The sequence below is a fragment of the Anabrus simplex genome, chromosome 10 (genome assembly GCF_040414725.1).
Source record: "Anabrus simplex isolate iqAnaSimp1 chromosome 10, ASM4041472v1, whole genome shotgun sequence".
Lineage (NCBI taxonomy): Eukaryota > Metazoa > Arthropoda > Insecta > Orthoptera > Tettigoniidae > Anabrus > Anabrus simplex.
The window spans coordinates 22792543-22811584 of record NC_090274.1 but is presented as its reverse complement, the minus strand read 5'-3'; the positions used below and the strand labels follow the sequence as shown (position 1 = coordinate 22811584).

Sequence of the window (19042 nt, the reverse complement as noted above, 5' to 3'; positions counted from 1 at the left end):
CACACCTACCAATACGCTGGCTAGTGCATACCGTGGAGGCCACTGCGTAGGCTAACTGGAGCCACCGGCAGTGCCAATGCACTAAGAGACTTTGTCTCATCACTAAAAATTGATGCCTGCTCGGCCATCAGATGATATAGATGTTGATTCCCATAGGGAATCTGAAATATTTGTCCTGAATGAGCAAATTTATAATACCAATATAAATGGTCCGTTATTGGACATTATAAATTTTCCAGCTAGCTCATTCTTGTCTGCCAGCGTTTCGCCCTCGTGTGCTAGGGTGGGCTCATCAGTTGGTACCTAGCACACCTACCAATACGCTGGCTAGTGCATACCGTGGAGGCCACTGCGTAGGCTAACTGGAGCCACCGGCAGTGCCAATGCACTAAGAGACTTTGTCTCATCACTAAAAATTGATGCCTGCTCGGCCATCAGATGATATAGATGTTGATTCCCATAGGGAATCTGAAATATTTGTCCTGAATGAGCAAATTTATAATACCAATATAAATGGTCCGTTATTGGACATTATAAATTTTCCAGCTAGCTCATTCTTGTCTGCCAGCGTTTCGCCCTCGTGTGCTAGGGTGGGCTCATCAGTTGGTATTATAAATTTGCTCATTCAGGACAAATATTTCAGATTCCCTATGGGAATCAACATCTATATCATCTGATGGCCGAGCAGGCATCAATTTTTAGTGATGAGACAAAGTCTCTTAGTGCATTGGCACTGCCGGTGGCTCCAGTTAGCCTACGCAGTGGCCTCCACGGTATGCACTAGCCAGCGTATTGGTAGGTGTGCTAGGTACCAACTGATGAGCCCACCCTAGCACACGAGGGCGAAACGCTGGCAGACAAGAATGAGCTAGCTGGAAAATTTATAATGTCCAATAACGGACCATTTATATTGGTATTATAAATTTGCTCATTCAGGACAAATATTTCAGATTCCCTATGGGAATCAACATCTATATCATCTGATGGCCGAGCAGGCATCAATTTTTAGTGATGAGACAAAGTCTCTTAGTGCATTGGCACTGCCGGTGGCTCCAGTTAGCCTACGCAGTGGCCTCCACGGTATGCACTAGCCAGCGTATTGGTAGGTGTGCTAGGTACCAACTGATGAGCCCACCCTAGCACACGAGGGCGAAACGCTGGCAGACAAGAATGAGCTAGCTGGAAAATTTATAATGTCCAATAACGGACCATTTATATTGGTATTATAAATTTGCTCATTCAGGACAAATATTTCAGATTCCCTATGGGAATCAACATCTATATCACATGACATTTATGAAAGCGGTGGTGGGTGACAGTTAGGTGAAAAACAATTCTGGTACTGGCAGTGTTACGAGACACACTTTGGAACTCGGTGAGAATTCATTTAACTGATGACATGTGGTTTTGTTGCACCACCTTCTTGAGTACTCGACAGTCCCTGTCGTCATTTTATGCTGTCTACCGGTTCTTGATTGTGCTGCTGTCGCCTCCATTTTATGGCAACATTACATACAGTTGATTTGTCTATCCCATTCTCTGGCTAATACTCTAAACCTGTGGCCAGTGAATTAGGCAGGTGAGGAAAACTGCGCTGTTGTCACATATGGGAATGGCAAAGCGACCTCTGAGCACGGATTGGCAACGCTGATCGTGCAGAGCTGTCTAGTTGAAGCTTGTCCGTTCCAGGTCTATGTGTTCTTTAAACCTTAGTGCTCGAATTTGTTTAGATGATTACATATTTCTTCTGGTATTTATTTCTGTGGATATGTATGGTATGTATGTACTGCTCTCTTTCTTAAGGCATCAACTATTTCCAACATGCAGTACTGCTCAGCCCACTTTATTTGTACGAGTCCATTTCGAGTCTTCCAACAGTAATACCAATATAAATGGTCCGTTATTGGACATTATAAATTTTCCAGCTAACTCATTCCTGGTTGCCAGCGTTTCGCCCTCGTGTGCTAGGTTGGGCTCATCAGTTGGTACCTAGCACACCTACCAAGACGCTGGCTAGTGCATACCGTGGAGGCCAATGCGCAGGCTACTTGGAGCCACCGGCAGTGCCAATGCACTATGAGAGACTTTGTCTCTTTACCAAAAATTGATGCCTGCTTGGCTATCAGATGATATAGATGTTGATTCCCACAGGGAATTTGAAATATTTGTCCCAAATGAGTAAATGGGGGGTATGCACTAGCCAGCATCTTGGTAGGTGCTAGCGCATATACCTGGGGATCTGAAGGTTTCGAGTTCGAGTCCGACCTTGGTCAACACTTTTTCCTTTATTGACACATCCCTTATTTTTTATTTTTTTTTTTCAATAATCCATTTGCTGTGGTTTCCTTTGTTTTAGAACTAATTGCAATATTCTAAATCATTATGCGACTTTGTCACTTGAACGTGTCATAATTTTTATTCGTTAGTCAAGTTCAAGCGATTCATTGCCAGACGGACAGTGAAAATGTGACAAATATTGTAAATAAAGTAAACAATAATATAAAAAAATAATAATATTGTACAGTAAATAGGAAAAGACAACCAATAATAAAGTATTTGATGTAATATAAAAATTAAATATTGTACCAAAACATAAAATTAAAAGAAAAATGAAAAAGAGAGAAAAAGAAATGAAAAATTCAAGGTTGGATTCGAACTTGAAAATTTCAATTCACAACACCAGAGCGCTAGCGACTACGCCATGGTGACAAGTCGGAAATATCTGCAGGATTGAGAATAAAAAAACAGTCTGAGGAGAGATTTTAAACGTTAAATTTTGAACAAAATACAGTCCATTGGCAAAAAACGCTCAAATTGGGCTAAAATATTTTTTAATGAAGGGCAAGTACGCAAAATTTGGAACACTTTTATAGAAAACCACATGGCTACTTCCCCTTGTTAGTACCAATGACGACACACGTCACATTATGCATCAAATATTAAAAACTTATTTTCCGCCAGTAACTACGTAAAAAAAGTGGACCTCTTACTTGGGCATTGTTAAGCTGTTGCTAAACATATTCTCCATCTGGGCATTAGATTAATTGTTAGTTATTATCTCAGTAGCCATTACAATTCGGCATAAATTTCTGCGATGTCAATAGAGAATAGTAAGGTTGTAGGGCCTTCTCGGTGGAAGAAACACCGTCTCGTAGACTCCCAAAATGTATCAGTACAGGAACACAGTTTGCCAGTAAATGTGTGTCTAAGGAGAACAGGTGTAGATTGCGGACAGTGTTACGAAGGGGATGATGCAGGACAGCATGTTCAATTGCAGCGAGTGACCAGGACAACCAGGCTTGTCTCTTGAACAATACTTTGTGAAATTCCACAAGAGACAGAAGTAAATGGCTCCAAACAATGCCATATCAACCTGTCTTTGTTGCAGCGCACTATTATAGGCTACTATATTGACTATGTGCATTGTACAGTGATTGTTTACACAGCAAATTCCTAATATGGAGTTTACTACCACAATTTTCGTGAAAATGTTCAAAAACAAATTTATCTGTTGTAGAAATGTTATTGAATATCTACAGTAGAAAAACACGTCCGGCTCCATGGCTAAATGGTTAGCGTGTTGGCCTTTGGTCACAGGGGTCCCAGGATCGATTCCCGGCAGGGTCGGAAATTTTAACCATAATTGGTTGATTTTGCTGACATGGGGGCGGGTATACAGTATGCGTCGTCTTCATCATCATCACGACATGGAGGTCGTCTAAGGGCATCAATTCAAAAGACCTACACCCGGCAAGCCAAACTTATCTTCAGACACTCCCGGCACTAAAAGCCATATGCCATCTCATTTTAAAATTTTTTTTTTTCCAGTAGAGAAACATTCTTTCCTTCATTACATGTCACCACATATGCTGCGTCAAACAGCACCGGAGGTGAAAAGCTCATTGGTAGTGCTTCATGGCTCATATGCATAAAAATATTATTGAAATATTTCCAATGATAATCTAAAATGCATAAGGAAAAAAAAGTATTGCGGTACAGCGGAAATGGTTGCCGATAACCGAGCGGCCGCAAACTGGTTAACCAAATAGCATTTTGCTGACCATTCAGCTAAGGAGCTGGACTATGATCTGCCATCACTTGACACAAAATCACCGAATGTGTGTAAGAAATAAGCCCATCTTTCCATTACTGACACTGAGCAAGCAAGCTGTGTATTTATTTGGATCTCAGTTCCCTCTGCAGCTGGAGGTGGGTGGGTGTGTCGGTATGAGAATGACATTCACTGCTCCCTTGCTGATGAATGGCACTGAATTTCAGGTAACCCGAGTAGGCGTGGATGCCGACGGACGTCTTCAGCTGGACTTCAACACGGTCGCTAATTTCCGAGGTCAGTTTGTGCTACAACATCGTCTTCTGCCTTCGGTGATGTCGGGAGTGTATCCTCCTCCTTCAGTGGGAACCAACCTCACACTCGAACTGGTGTGGTCCCAGAGGACTTGGGATGGACCGCACCAAGCATGGAGAGCCGTCACCGTCTACAGCCTGCAGGTTTGTCAATCTCCGGATACAAGTGCTCTATGCTCATGTCTGTCAAACTAAGCTTCTTCCTACTGTACTGTATATTTTGTTTGAATTTTGCTTGACCCGATCAAGCCATGTTTTGCTCGGTCTCATGCCTTTAACCACAGTTTCCAATTACTTCCTGGCAGTTCTGTGTTGTTCCAACAATTGGCCAAACCACCTAAATAAGATTTCACTTGCTGTCTGTTTAACTAGGGCCCACTGACTTAATACTTCATTACAGAGCTCATCCTTTTATTGCTTTTTGGAGCTTTGTATTTAACCACCCTTAACACATTCACTCCCGTAGATGCCTTAAGGCGTTCAAGAGCAGCCTATGTGCGGGACTGTATCAGAGTTAAGTCATTAAGGTCGCACAATATAAACTTTGTTTCGAATTTAGCGCTAAATTTGTACGAAATCGTAGTTTGTGTTGAAAACCATAGATGGCATATAAATGAATAGTCCCCAACCCTGACTATCTGAACAGAGGACACATTCCAAAGCTTTCTTTCCTTTTTTCTTTGAGTAAACACAGACCTAAGCCAGTCGTGGTATTCTTGTGAGGGTGTGTAGAAGTGAGTTATTGTGTTGCGATAACATGACGAGTTACAAACACAGTATACAAAGTGAGGAAATTGAAAACACATTACTGAACGATGATTCTGGTGATGAACTCACCCCTGATTTCAGTGATAGCGAAAGCAATTTCGATGATGATATACCAGACTCTGGGTAAACTGAAATTCAGCACATGAAAAAACCGATACGCATCTGTCTTATTGACCGCCTGCAATCAAGTTCACTGGCCAGATAGAATTAAATGTTGACATCGAAAATAGCAACAAAATTATGTCCTTCATCAATTTATTTGTAAATGACGTTTTCCGTGAATATATATGCCATCAGACAAACCTCTACGCAGAACAAGTTATTAGTGCAGCACCGTGTCCATTCACTAAATAGACCTATTCTATTTTTCAGACATGGAAAACACGTTCGACGTAAATGAGATGAAAAGGTTTTTATGACTAATGTTTGTAACTCGAATAATTAAAAAAACCAGATTTGAAAATGTACTGGACAGTCTCGCCGATTTTTTCAAAAATCATGGCACGAACCCTGTTCAAAAACATATTGTCAACCTTGCACTTTAATGAGGGGAATCCTGATAGGATATACAAAATTATGATGATTCTCGAAAGGCTCAGCAACCAGTTTTTATACAGTAAAATTTAATGTAAATAGTGCACTATAGAGATAAGGGGACTTAAAAAGGCTGGGCTGGAGGTTTAAATCACCTGCTGAGAAGCTGATAGTCAACGTGTTAATTTTTAAAATGGAAATTTATGGAAAAATAATCATTTTCCTGCTGTGAATATGTAAAAGTTTTCTGTTCATTTTCCTGCAAAATGTGTGGTCATAGAAACATTAAGGCATTTTAAAACCTAACATCTGTCTGCTGAATAAAGCAAGAAATACACACATACTGGTATGTTATAGCCATGGCTAGATGCTATGGAAGTTATTGTACATATCGAAACACAAAACCGTCCTCAAGGTCACAGCGCAGATGAATGGCTCATGGCCCCTAATCTTCCAGTAAAGTACACACTTTTAGTGGCTACACATACATGAAATAACGTTGTGCTTGAGCGACCAGATCGATCGCCAGTAATGCAACATAAATGCCACTTTCTCTGCCGTTTCTGTTCATGGCATTGTTTGACAATCAATAAAGAAACAATTGCTTTTGATGTTATACTTAATTCCTTCTAAACATTGCAAAACATGCCAAATCCCTACAGCAAACACAATTATGTTAAAAATACATTGTGTAACTGGCAAGTTCCAAAACATGTGACATTTAATATACTGTCTAGGCAACACTGCAGTAAGGAGACTACTCAGCTTGACAAGTTATGCATAATGTTGATCTATGCACGCATCAATTTGTTCTGGGCGATTTCCGACATAAGAGTAGCGTTACAAAAATGTTGCAAAGTTTGGGCTGGAAGACTTGGGAGAAAGGAGATAAGCTGCTCGACCAAGTGGTATGTTACAAGTAATGAAAATCATAACAAATCCGAATTGAAAATAATCTTATGAAAAATATGAGAAATTAATGTTTCATATTTTTCGTAAGTGGTATGTTCCGAGCTGTCAGTGGAGAGATAGTGTGGAATGACATCGGTAGATGAATGTTTGAGTGCTGTCTTTAAAAGTAGGAAAGATCACAATATGAAGATACAGCTGGAATTCAAGAGGACAAATTGGGGAAAATATTAGTTTATAGGAAGGGGAGTTAGGGATTGGAATAACTTACCAAGCAAGATGTTCAATAAATTTCCAATTTCTTTGCAATCATTTAAGGCAAGAAAAACAACAGATAGGGAATCTGCCACCTGGGTGACTGCCCTAAATGCTGATCAGTAGCGATTGATTGATGCTATTTAATCATGTGAGAGGCATGAACTAGTTCTATAACATATGCCAGTATTTATGCTAATTAATTTGTTTTACATACAGTATGAAGTGTATACTATTAGCAGTTTGTGATGGTTTTTAAAAAAAGGTGGGTGGGGTGGAGGGCGAAGTTGCAGCACACAGTTTAAATTAACAGCTATTGCATTCCCAGAAAATTACAGCAGTCATGCTGCAGCACGTGACTTTTGTGTAGAACCATCATATATATGCTGCTAGCATAAATAAAAAAGGACAGTTGCGGTGTACCATTTATATTTGTATTATAAATTTACTCATTTGGGACAAATATTTCAGGTTCCTGTGGGAATCAACATCTATATCATCTGATGACCAGGCAAAATCTCTCATAGTGCATTGGCACTGCTGGTGGCTCCAAGTAGCCTACACAGTGGCCTCCAAGGTATGCACTAGCCAAGCGTCTTAGTGGCTGTGCTATTTACCAACTGATGAGCCCAACTTGGCACACTGTGGCGAAAAGCTGGCAACCAGGAATGAGTTAGCTAGAAAACTTATGATGTCCAATAACGGACCATTTATACTGGTATTATAAATGTACTAATTCAGGACAAATATTTCAGGTTCCCTACGGGAATCAACATCTACAGTATATGTTATGAGATAGTCGAGATTTGGCTGCTGTTCTCAAGAGTTTTGAGCCTGAATTATTTTCCCTACTTGTGGGATTGGGAAACATTCTTGAAAACAGCAAATAGATTTGCTTTGTACATTTCTCAAAAACAGATTTCATCTAAGTGAAATATGACACCAATATTCAAGCCAAGTTTTGCAGAAAAGAGAGAAAGAAATCTGAGAATGTGTAATGTTTTTTCTGTGTGTCACAGGACTACACTGGAGAATACACGGTGACCCTCATCCCCTGCTCTGTGCGCCCAGGGCAGCCTTACTACAATGGCCACGCTAGGCAACGCACGGATTGCTCTCCTCGAGGCCCAGTCCACTTCAAGCTGCCCATCATGTTCCAGCAGAGCTCGCGGCCGGCTCCACTGGTTTATAGCTTAGAGACACAGTTCACCATCACCAACAGCCAAACTGAGTTCCTTGAAGAACCAGCTGCAACTCTTGTAAGTTAGTAGATAGTAACTGCTATGTGGAATTTCACAATATGATATAAACCTCCTGAACAGTAATGTCCTTCAAAGGATAAAGGATATCTCATATATATAAAAATCAATCCTCTTTCTTCTTGGCCTTCTAGATGTCTATGATGACTAGTCAAGCTTATAGATACTGTACCCAAGTGACAAATACATGCCATAAAGTTCAGAAATCTTTTTTCCTCTCAAACGCTACTCTATTTGCAAAACATTTTAAAATACACACAATAAAATCCTTTATTTTACCTGTTCTAGACTACTGTGGCACTGTACTTACGGACATATCTCAAGACAGTAACAAGTCGCTCGAATGGAGTTTAAACACCTGTATCAGATTTATATTTAAGCTGTGATATGATTCTCACATTTCAGCTTATTATAGGGAGTTGTCATGGCTTCATGTGCATGAGTGTCACAGTCTCCACATGTCCCTTCTACATGGAAGTCTAAACTCAGGTGTACCGAATTATTTCATCAAACTTTAATTACCTCTCCTCCTATCATAACCACGATACACAATCTGGCCCCTCTTTAACTATATCTCTCGGTCACTCCAGGGCTTACAACCGCTCCTTTGTAGTCACTGTCGCTAGGCTGTGGAATACCCTCCCTCCTAACATTAGAGATGTACATTCTCGTAGGAGATTTACGACGGATTTCCGAAATCAGCTTCTGAATACTCTAGCTGACTTGTATGACAAGTGAATGAGAATATTTTCATAAGAAATTAGAAATGTATTTGCTAGTTACATTTATACTGTCATGTTGTAAATTTTTAAATAATTTCTAATAGTACTATCTCCATGTCTTCAATCAGTACTACTGTATAATATTTTTTCTTAAATGATTTGTTGTATTAAAAAAAATTACATTTGTTAAATTTTCTAAATGTTGTGGTTAAGTGTAAGAGAGGGCATTGAGCCGTCACTTCACCATGAATAAAGGCGAATTACTTACTAACGTCTACATGTTCATATTCACAATCTACAAAACAACAAATGACTGAGGTTTCAATCGTCTCATAGATTCTGTGCTGTCTGCATGAAATAAGTTTTTAAGCTGATGAGTTTGTATGATTTCACAACCTCAATTTACAATCATAATTTTGTTATATGGATCATGAGTCCATAGTCAGAACTCTTACATGCCACTATCCTGTGCTAACCTCTTCAGAATAATATTATTGGTTATACTTTTATGTTTTTTGGAGATGACAGAGTGCCAGAATTTTGTCCTGTATAAATTATATTCTTTTATATGCCAGTAAATACACTATCGTGAGGCTGACATATTTGAGTACCATCAAATAGTATTGAAGTGAGCCAGGACTAAAGCTACTTACACTTCTGTTGCCATTTGTTTTATATAGCACTGACACAAACAGGTCTCATGGCAATGGTGGGAGGACTGGTGGTAGTGATTATGATTTTAAGAGGAAGTACAACTAGGCAACCATCCTCTATATAACACTAATCAGAGAGAAAAAATGGAAGGGATCCGCAACTTCGAAAAATGAAGGTATCGTCCAAAGAAAGAGAAGGGCCATGAAGGGCGTGAAAATGAAAGACTCCCTAGGCCTTGGAAAACTAATACCGCCAGGATCGGAAAAGAACAAGAGTTGACGAATGAAGGTTGGTCGGACAGGACAGATGAAAGTGAGGAGCCTGGCACAAGCAAGTGGAAGCAATGCCAGGACTCAGCTGAGGGCCCTGTATTCGCCAACCCATGCTCCCAAGTTGAGAGTCCCTGGGGCCCATTTTAGTCGCCTCTTACAACTGGCAGGGATACCGTAAGAGTTATTTTACTACGTCCACCCACAGGGGGATGGGAGGACTGGGAAGCAACTATGGACTTAAGGTACAGCACTGACATTTGTAGGTGTGAAAATGGGAAACTATGGAAACCCATCTCCAGGACTACCAACAGTGGGGTTTGAACTCACTATCTGCCGAATGCAAGCCGACAACTACGTGACCCAAACCATGCAGCCAACTCGCTTGGTACTCGTCAGCAATCTACTGTTTCAGCTACTTGGCTTGGATCTGCTTTCCCAGCCTTTTCTCCAGTTGTCCGTCTCCGTAGCGTAATGGTTAGTGTTATTAGCTATCGTCCTCGAGGGCCTGGGTTCGATTCCCGGTACTGCCAGATATTTAAGAATGGCAGAAGGGCTGGTATGTGGTAAAAATGGTACATGCAGCTCACGTCCAATGGGGGTCTACCTGAAATGAGCTGCACCACCTCAGGATGAGGACAGGAGTTTGCATTTTTTGTCCGGCTCCATGGCTAAATGGTTAGCGTCCTGGCCTTCGGTCACAGGGGTCCTGGGTTCGATTCCCCGCTAAGTTAACTGGTTAATTCCGCTGGCATGGGGGCTGGGTGTATGTGTTGTCTTCATAATGACAAGCAGGTCGTCTATGGGTGTCAAATCAAAAGACCTGCACCTGGCTAGCTGAACATGTCCTCGGACACTCCCGGCACTAAAAGCTATATGCCATTTCATTTCTCCAGTTATCTGGGATACTGTTGTGGAGTAAGCCTAGTTTTACAGCCAGGTGCCCTTCCTTTTCTTTCCTAGGCTAGTAGTTTAATGTCTCAACACATGGAAGGTTTAGGAAAGGATTAGGATCTGGAAGGTAATGGCTGTGACCAGCATTTGCCTGGTGTGAAAAAATGGGAAAACACGGAAAATCATCTACAGATGCCCTTCGTGACACCATCCGTGTGTAAGTACAATTAGGTATCCATGCTCTCTTAAAAAAAATTGGAAGGAAAATGGAAAAATTAAGGCTTCAGCAAAAGAAAGAGAAGAGACATATAGGGCGTGAAAATGAAAGAGTCGCAAGGCCTCATAAACCTAACACCATCGGAGCAAGAACAAGGACATCTGCTGAGTGATCACTGATTGTTTCAGAAATGTCTGACAACTGGCTAGTTACTTAAGAAAGACACCACTATGCATTGCCACCACTTTATTTGATTCTATTAAGACTTCACATTTTCATGTTAATTTCAAAGTTCAGTTATTTTTCGATGAGGCATATGTAGAGAGTATATACACTGTGTGGCCACAAGTCGTAGGAAAGGGTGTCCCATTAGAAAATGTGCCTTGAATGACCCTTGAGCTTTGCGGCTAGCTGCAGCTTAGCCGAGCAGTCTGTCCAAGACACCAGTGTCCTGAAGATGGCAACACGTCGCGAGTTAACAGACTTTGAACGTGGGACGATCTTCACCGCTGAGATTACACGCGAATTTGGATTTTCAAAGTCAACAGTGTTGAGGGTGGATCTTCTATATCTCAAAGAGAATGTTACCATCCGTGTAAACCGCCGCAGGGGAAGACCACAGGTGTTGGAACGGATATCACGTCGTCTCTGCAGAACCATACTGGGCGCTCGACGGGATACTGTGAGTCAGATCACTGCCCAGTTGAATACCGAGACTCAGGAACCCATTTCTACCAGGACTGTAAGGAGGCAACTGCACCACATAAGACTTCACCAGCCGACGACCAACTCGTGTCCCTTTGCTGAAATGGCATAAGGCTTTTAGTGCCGGGGGTGTCCGAGGACATGTTCGGCTCGCCTGGTGCAGGTCTTTTGATTTGACCCCCGTAGGCGACCTGCGTGTCGTGATGAGGATGAAATGATGATGAAGATGACACGTACACCGAGCCCCCATGCGAGCGAAATTAACCAATGATGGTTAAAATTCTCGACCCTGCTGGGAATCGAACCCGGGGCTCCTGTGACCAAAGGCCAGCATGCTAACCATTTAGCCACAGAGCTGACACCTCGACACAGGCTCAACAATTGATTATTTTAACTGTGACGGTTCAATCTTGACCGTATTGACTAACATTCAATCTATGTAACACTCTTCTGCCTTGTTTATACTTCACATTTTATTACATTACCTCCCTTTATAGATTGACAGAGCTCAACGACGTGCATGGGCCCGTGAACACCGCCAATGGACCATGGAACAGTGGCGGCGTGTGGTATGGTCGGATGAATCCTGGTTCCAGTTGTATCGAGTTGATGGGCGCCTAAGAGTGTGGCGTATGCCCCATGAAGCTATGGATCCTGTGTGTCCACGCGGGAGGTACTCAGTTCTGGTCTGGGCGGCGTTCTCATAGTCACAATTAGGCCCCATTGCTCGAGTGCAGGGAGTGCTGACAGATGTACACATCTTTCAGACAGTCTGCATCCCTTTCTGGCCCTGAAGTACCTTGATCGAGATGCCATGTTTCAACAGGACAATTCGCCACGTCACCGCTCTGTGGTGGCATGCAAGTGATTGGAGGAGCACTCCAGTGAAGTTACTACCATGGATTGGCCTGCCAGATCCTCTGATCTTAATCCAATCGAGCATTTATGGGATGCAGTCAATGCTCGTGTACGCTCCATGAACCGCGTACCAACTACATAAGACCAATTGTGGGAAACAGTGCAAGAAGTGTGGGTCCAGATCCCTCCAGTACGATTCCAACACCTTGTAGAGTCGATGCCTCACCATAATGCTGCCGTTTTGAGGGCTCGCGAAGGAGCAACTCGTTATTAACATCACGTTCAGTGTCTTCCCATGGACTTTTAGCCACTCAATGTATGTATTTATGAATGAAGATCCAACTTAATGCATTCTGACTTTCCAGGACTTCGAAGGAGAGTTCTCTCCAGGAGAGGCAGTCTACGGTCGAGTAATGTGGCATCCTTCACAACACTTACACTCTGCATACTCTCTGACCATACAGAGACTGTACCTGTGTGTGGGATCTGAAGGATACGTCCCTGTGTTCGATCCTACAGGACAGCACCACCATGCAGGACCTCAGTATGGCTGTCTTCAGACATCACCTCAACTAAAACATACTTTTCTGCTCTTGGTAAGACTGATCATGTGTACTTAAAGGATGTTTCCTATTTCTTTTAACCCCATTGCATGGCAAGCTCCTACATGGGAATTCTTGATAATAATGTATGTTTGTGCCTGGGTACTAAAAACACACATTCTGTTGATCATGGCAGAAGGTAGAGCATACCCTCACTTGTAAAATGTTACAGCAAGTACAGCAGAACAAGTTTTAAGTATGTTGAACTTTTACCACCTTCAGTCATTAATATTTCCTTTCCAACATGATTTGCCAATAAAATCTCTGCAACATCATTTCCTGTGGACCTGTCACAAACACCTGTTGTTTCATCCACTGAAGCCGATACTTCTGTTTTTTTTACAGCATCTCTCACCTGGTTAAAAGTTAGTCTTCTCACTATGAAATTTATAATGCACGCACCGCCCTACCATTTTTTACAGACTGCCCGTCTAACAGAATCTAGATATGTGCTAGTTACATAATACTAATACATATTTGAATCATTGGGTGCTCCAAATTAAAGTGTAAATACTGTAAAACTGTTTATTGAAATTATAAATCTTCATTATGGTCAGCATATTGTATTCGGAGTTTAAATATTTGGCTTGACTATCAAGGAATTGCATGCGAGCACTCAATTCTGCACGACGTCACAAACCCATATGGCACTCCACAGCAACCAAGAAGTAAGCCCTGGTGTTACACGATTATGAACGACCTGTAGACCACTAGAAGTTCATAAAACAATTATATCTTGTTCATATTAACACTAAAATAGTTCAATTTTGCAGTCAGTGTTTACCCGTCTGATATTATTGTTAATGCCTTGAGGGGAATGAATTGAAATTTGCATACTCATTTTTTACATGGTATTCCCCATATGGCTACTCATTCCTGCCATCTGGCTGACGAAAATTTCTGGGGAGGTCACTGAAAGTACTATGGTAGAAAATATTGCTTTAGTGAGGAATCTTGGGGAACATTCTTGCTGGTATATTATTCAAGAAAATCTCTAAAATAGTATATCAACAAGGTAAGAAATAAATATCATACACAAATAATAAAAATCATAATCTGATTTTAAAGTTCAGGGTCCCTTTTGCTGCAATTTAATATTGTCTTTGTATCTTTTGCTATTACAAAATTTTGTTAAGGAAAAAAGTTTTATGTACCTTTATATATTTTTTTGCATACTTTGCAACATACAGTAAAATCTTAACAAGACACTGTCCAAGAGAACACATGAATACTGTGTTTTACCGTGAAGTTGTGCCTGTTGCCATTTCTTGATGGATGCAATATTTCTGTATCCGTCTCCTGGCACAGGCCAGAGCAAAGTGTAGCTTCCACCGAAGTCCCAGTCTTATCCATGGTTGTGACAATATGGAAGCTGCTGGGGTATGAGTGGTGCTGAGTAATGACATTTGGAGCACAAATAGTGTCCGAGTGTTATGAAAGGTGTTGCTCATAGGATCAGCCGTGCTGCAGTGGCACCTTCTGGTCCAGTGAGGAAAGCAATGGCAAACTACCTCACTCCTCATCTTGCCTAGTACGCCTCATTTGGGCTCTGCCATTGGTTTTTGTGGTTTTCCTATAACGGCATAGCCTTTGGTGGTGCTATCTGAGGATTCAACCAGCCTCCGGGCTGATAACCTAACAGACAGACCGTGAAGTTATACATGAAATACAAAACACCATATTGTAGGTACAGCATTTCATTCTCCTGATGTAGCTGAAGTGACTGAAACACAATCTTTTAATATAATTCTTAATGTAAACAGTGGAATTCCTAACGATTCAGCAAGCTGTTTCTGGTGAAGACTGCGCATCTGAAAAATTCCTAATTTATCAAATAAGGAAAGTGCTTTTCTTCTCACACTGATAATTACAGACAAGTTCCAATATACTGAACACAATTGATGGGTAATCATAGAATTAAAAAGGTAAACCAGTAATGGGATGTAATGAAACCTTTTCGTCTTGCTTCTTTGTCCATAATTTCTACGTTGGTATGTCTATAAACTGTTAAGTTCCTTAGTCTGTCAAAACTAATTTATGATTAAATAAAATTAGAAAATACCAGAAAAAGATATTGTTTAATTAAAAGCAGAATTACACCTTTCATTCTTGAAAGATCATCAGATTTTATGAAATCACACTTTTTATTATTATTTTTAAGTCTCCATTGGCTCGGGTGGCAGTGTGCCGGCCTCTCACTGATGGGTTCCGTGGTTAAAATCCTGGACATTCCATGCAAGATTCATGCTGGAAAAAGCAGAGGCGAGACAGGTTTTTCCCTGGGTACTCTGGTTTTTCCTGCCGTCTTTCATTCCAGCAACACACTCCAATATTATTTCATCTGTCAGTCATTAGTCATTGCCTCAGAGGAAAGCGACAGGCTTTGGCAGCCGGCACAATTCCTATCCTCGCCGCTAGATAGGGGCTTCATTAGTTCCATTCATGACCCCGTTGAATGACTGGAAACAAGCTATGCATTTTCATTTTTTTAAGAACTGATGAATATTATGAAGATCAAATTGCAATTCAAGAGGACAAATTTTGGCAAATATTCATTAAGGAATGAAATAATTTACCAAGGGAGAAGGTCAATAATTTTCCAACTTCTTTGAAATCGTTTAAGAATAGCCTGGGGATCTGCCACAGCCCTAAATCCAGATCATTGGTGGTTGATGAGAAGAGAGCCAATCTATTTGTAGATGTGGAGTTTGTGTTTCCTTGTTATTGCTCCCTCTTCCCAAACTGACCTGTCGTCGTATTTATATAATTCATGTTCCTAGAACTTACTGGGTTTTGTTCTTACAGGACAGAGACCATCCTCATGCAGTAGATAAAGTATTTGATGATGTCGAGTTCCAAGCATATTTTGCCTACGAACTTCCTGATTTGCAGCTGCTCGAATCTTATCCCGGAGTAGATGGCTTTGTAATCAAAGTTGATCCTTTGTACAAGATCAACTCTGGTTATCAGTGGTATCTACAGGTGAGTAATATACAGAACCTAACAACCGGCACCTGTTTTTCTCACTTGCTTTCTTTACACTTGACATGGCCAGATAATTACAATAGTTGAATTTATTGCCCATTGCATTCTTCATTATACAGTCTACCAATTTTACCCTCTCTATTGATTGATTATTGTCCTAATGAGCTATTAGTTTGAGAGAGGGACTGCCATTTACTGTTTTGCCTTCATAATTAATGGTAAAAATGTTTAATGTTCCTAGTATAATATACATTGATTACAATAATATTGGCAGTACACTGGAGATAATTCACAATTATACTTAACTGTGGCAGAAGCTTCCGTCGCTCATGCGGCAGTGCGCCAGTCTCTCACCGCGGGGAGTAGCTAGTACCCTAATCAAAATAAATTGAAGTACTAATTTTATATTGTATTGATTAGGTGGATTACCTAATTTGTGTACAATAATTATACTGTCATCTACAAGGAACTTGAAAATTATAAACTTTGATGGATCTCCAGTGCGACTGACAACCATGTTCAACTGACATGAGTCTGTGCGATTATGATCTCTTCACAACAATAAAAGAAACCCTGTGACATGAAAGAAGAATCGCCAGAGATGGTCATGCTCATGGAGAACCATACTTTCCACAAGTGTGGTAGAAGATGGTAGACATAAGGGAAGGGGTGGGAAGGGGAGAGGTACATTAAAGCGGTGTAACTGGTGTTTCCACAATTAACATGATGATGATGATGCTTGTTGTTTAAAGGGGCCTAACATCTAGGTCATCGGCCCCTAAAGGTACGAAATGAGATGAAATGTAGACAATTTAAAAGTCCAAAACTTATCTGCTGACCAGAATTCAAAACGTGGTGATGAAGAATGAATGGCTGAAAACGAATTTAAAATAATCAGCAGATCCAACTCACAATACTGAAAATTAAAAATAATTCCAGAATTAATCCACTGACTAGAATTAAAAAAAGACAACGAACAATGATTATGAACGTAAAACAATCAGTGGATTTGACCCACAATGCCCTACCTTCCCAGAAACGATCTTAAAACAGTAGTATATGGTGACCAAGGGACTGCTTCCAAAGCACAATCCTGAATCGATGACTACTGTTGTCCAAAATCCAGGTCAATGACCCTTCATAATGGTACTTATCACTAGGAAAGAAAGAACCATGATATCCCTTTCAGACCTGAAAGAAAACTGGAGGCGTGAATTTTTGTTTGTATGTCAAAAACTGACTAAAATGCTCCTCAATACACATATTGATAGTTTATTTTACAAAATAAAAACTAACATCCGAAAAAAAGGACCCACACAATTGTGCGTATCAAAATTCAAAACCTCGTTGTATCACATACGATGATGTATCTTCAAAATTTACGTTCACTAACGAATGCACACACTTCATTGAATATATTCCGGTATTCAGTAAAGCTTCTAGATTAATATAAACGCAATAAATAAATACTTACTTTTGGCACTACTGCTTCTCGCCATCTCGCCGATCAACTGTGCTTTTTAAACTCTTCTTCCTTCGCCCTGGCGGTCAAGCGCATACTAAAAACAATTGAAATAGACGCCACGTGTCCCGCACAATCACTGCAGTCCGGTCTAGCGCCGAAAAAACATCAAATACGGTCAGGGATAAACAAAATACGAACCCGCACAATTGTGCGTACTCGGTCTGAAAGGGTTATCATGTAGCGGTACTAATCATAAATAACGTAGGCTTACGGTATTCTACTACTCACAGGTAATGTAATACGCATAGGTAAAACAGACTTATGGTGTATCTCACATTATGGCGCCACTCATAGGCAAGGCAAGCCAATGGTGTTTTCACATACGTGTACTAATCACAGGGACTCGTACTATCCCGTGGTGTCCTCACATAGTGGGTACTAATCACAGGCAAAGCAGACCCACGGTGTCGCTCATATAGTGGTACTAATCACAGGCAACGTCCAGACTCATAGTGTTTCCCACATAATGGCACTAATCACAGGCAAAGCAGACCCGCGGTGTCGCTCATATAGTGGTACTAATCACAGGCAACGCCCAGACCCGTGGAGTTTCTCATAGTGGTACTAATCACGGGTAGTGTAAAACCCATACTGATTCACCCTCTGTTGCTACTAATCACAAACCTATTGTGTACCTAACATAGTGGTACTACTCACAAATAAAGGCGACCCGTGGTGTTCCTCGCGTGATGATACTAATTACAAGTAGTCTCAGGGTTCTAATTCAATCAGCCCTTGGTCGCTCCTAACAACAGACAGGGAGGGTGTATTCTTTGTCTCTGTCCCCCACCCACAGGGGGGCCAGTATTAACAAAGGCAGATAAAATTATAGTGGTGTTGCCATTACTTTTCATCCAACTTACAATATGGAATGAGATTCATATAATTTTGACAACTGATGTAGGGCTCACCATAGCATATCTCTTTCCAGGTGCTGTACAACATCGGCCCTGCAGGACCAGGCAGAGTTAGGAGGAGCATGGCAGCAGAGTCGTTATCACACAACGGAACGGACCTAAAGAGCCTGCGTTTACGGAGATCATCCTGGAATGTAAACTGGCCAACAGTTATCAGTGTGTGTGTAGTCCTTTTAATGAGTACTGCCGTGGGAGTATTATACTGGTGGTTCAGAGGGGGAGGAGGACAAGAGGAGAACAATGTTAACTCTACACCAACAACTCGGACTGTTATCAAAGTACAAACCGTACCTCCAGCAATGAGGAGGAATTTTCATGTACAAGATGGTACAGAAGTGTAATAAAACAGAAACTATGTTGAACTTAGCATTCCATTCATTTTATATTTTGATAATAATTATTATCGAGCCACCGGTTTTATGATTCACTAGCTACATCTACAGTTTATGAAGGCCCCAAGATGCTGTTAATCTTTCAAAACGATGATGATATATTTTGAGCATTGTCAAGTTTTACTGGACTGAGTGCAAGAAGGCCAGAACCCTCCCACTAAACATTCAATTTAATAATTGGAAATCACAACATTCTCCCTGCATGGAATGAC

General features: G+C 41.0%; 1 protein-coding gene across 1 annotated transcript in view; it reads left to right on the top strand.

The window, feature by feature from the left end:
• The window catches only part of LOC136881910 (extracellular matrix organizing protein FRAS1), a 107618-nt gene extending 88820 nt beyond the window's left edge, over window positions 1-18798 (top strand). Inside the window, exons 11-15 of the mRNA XM_067154352.2 lie at window positions 4279-4509; window positions 7851-8090; window positions 12775-13005; window positions 15817-15993; window positions 18453-18798. Coding sequence (XP_067010453.2) covers window positions 4279-4509; window positions 7851-8090; window positions 12775-13005; window positions 15817-15993; window positions 18453-18779 — 1206 coding nt within the window. The 3' untranslated portion in view covers window positions 18780-18798. The remainder of the gene's footprint in view (window positions 1-4278; window positions 4510-7850; window positions 8091-12774; window positions 13006-15816; window positions 15994-18452) is intronic.
• Window positions 18799-19042: the final 244 nt, after the last annotated feature.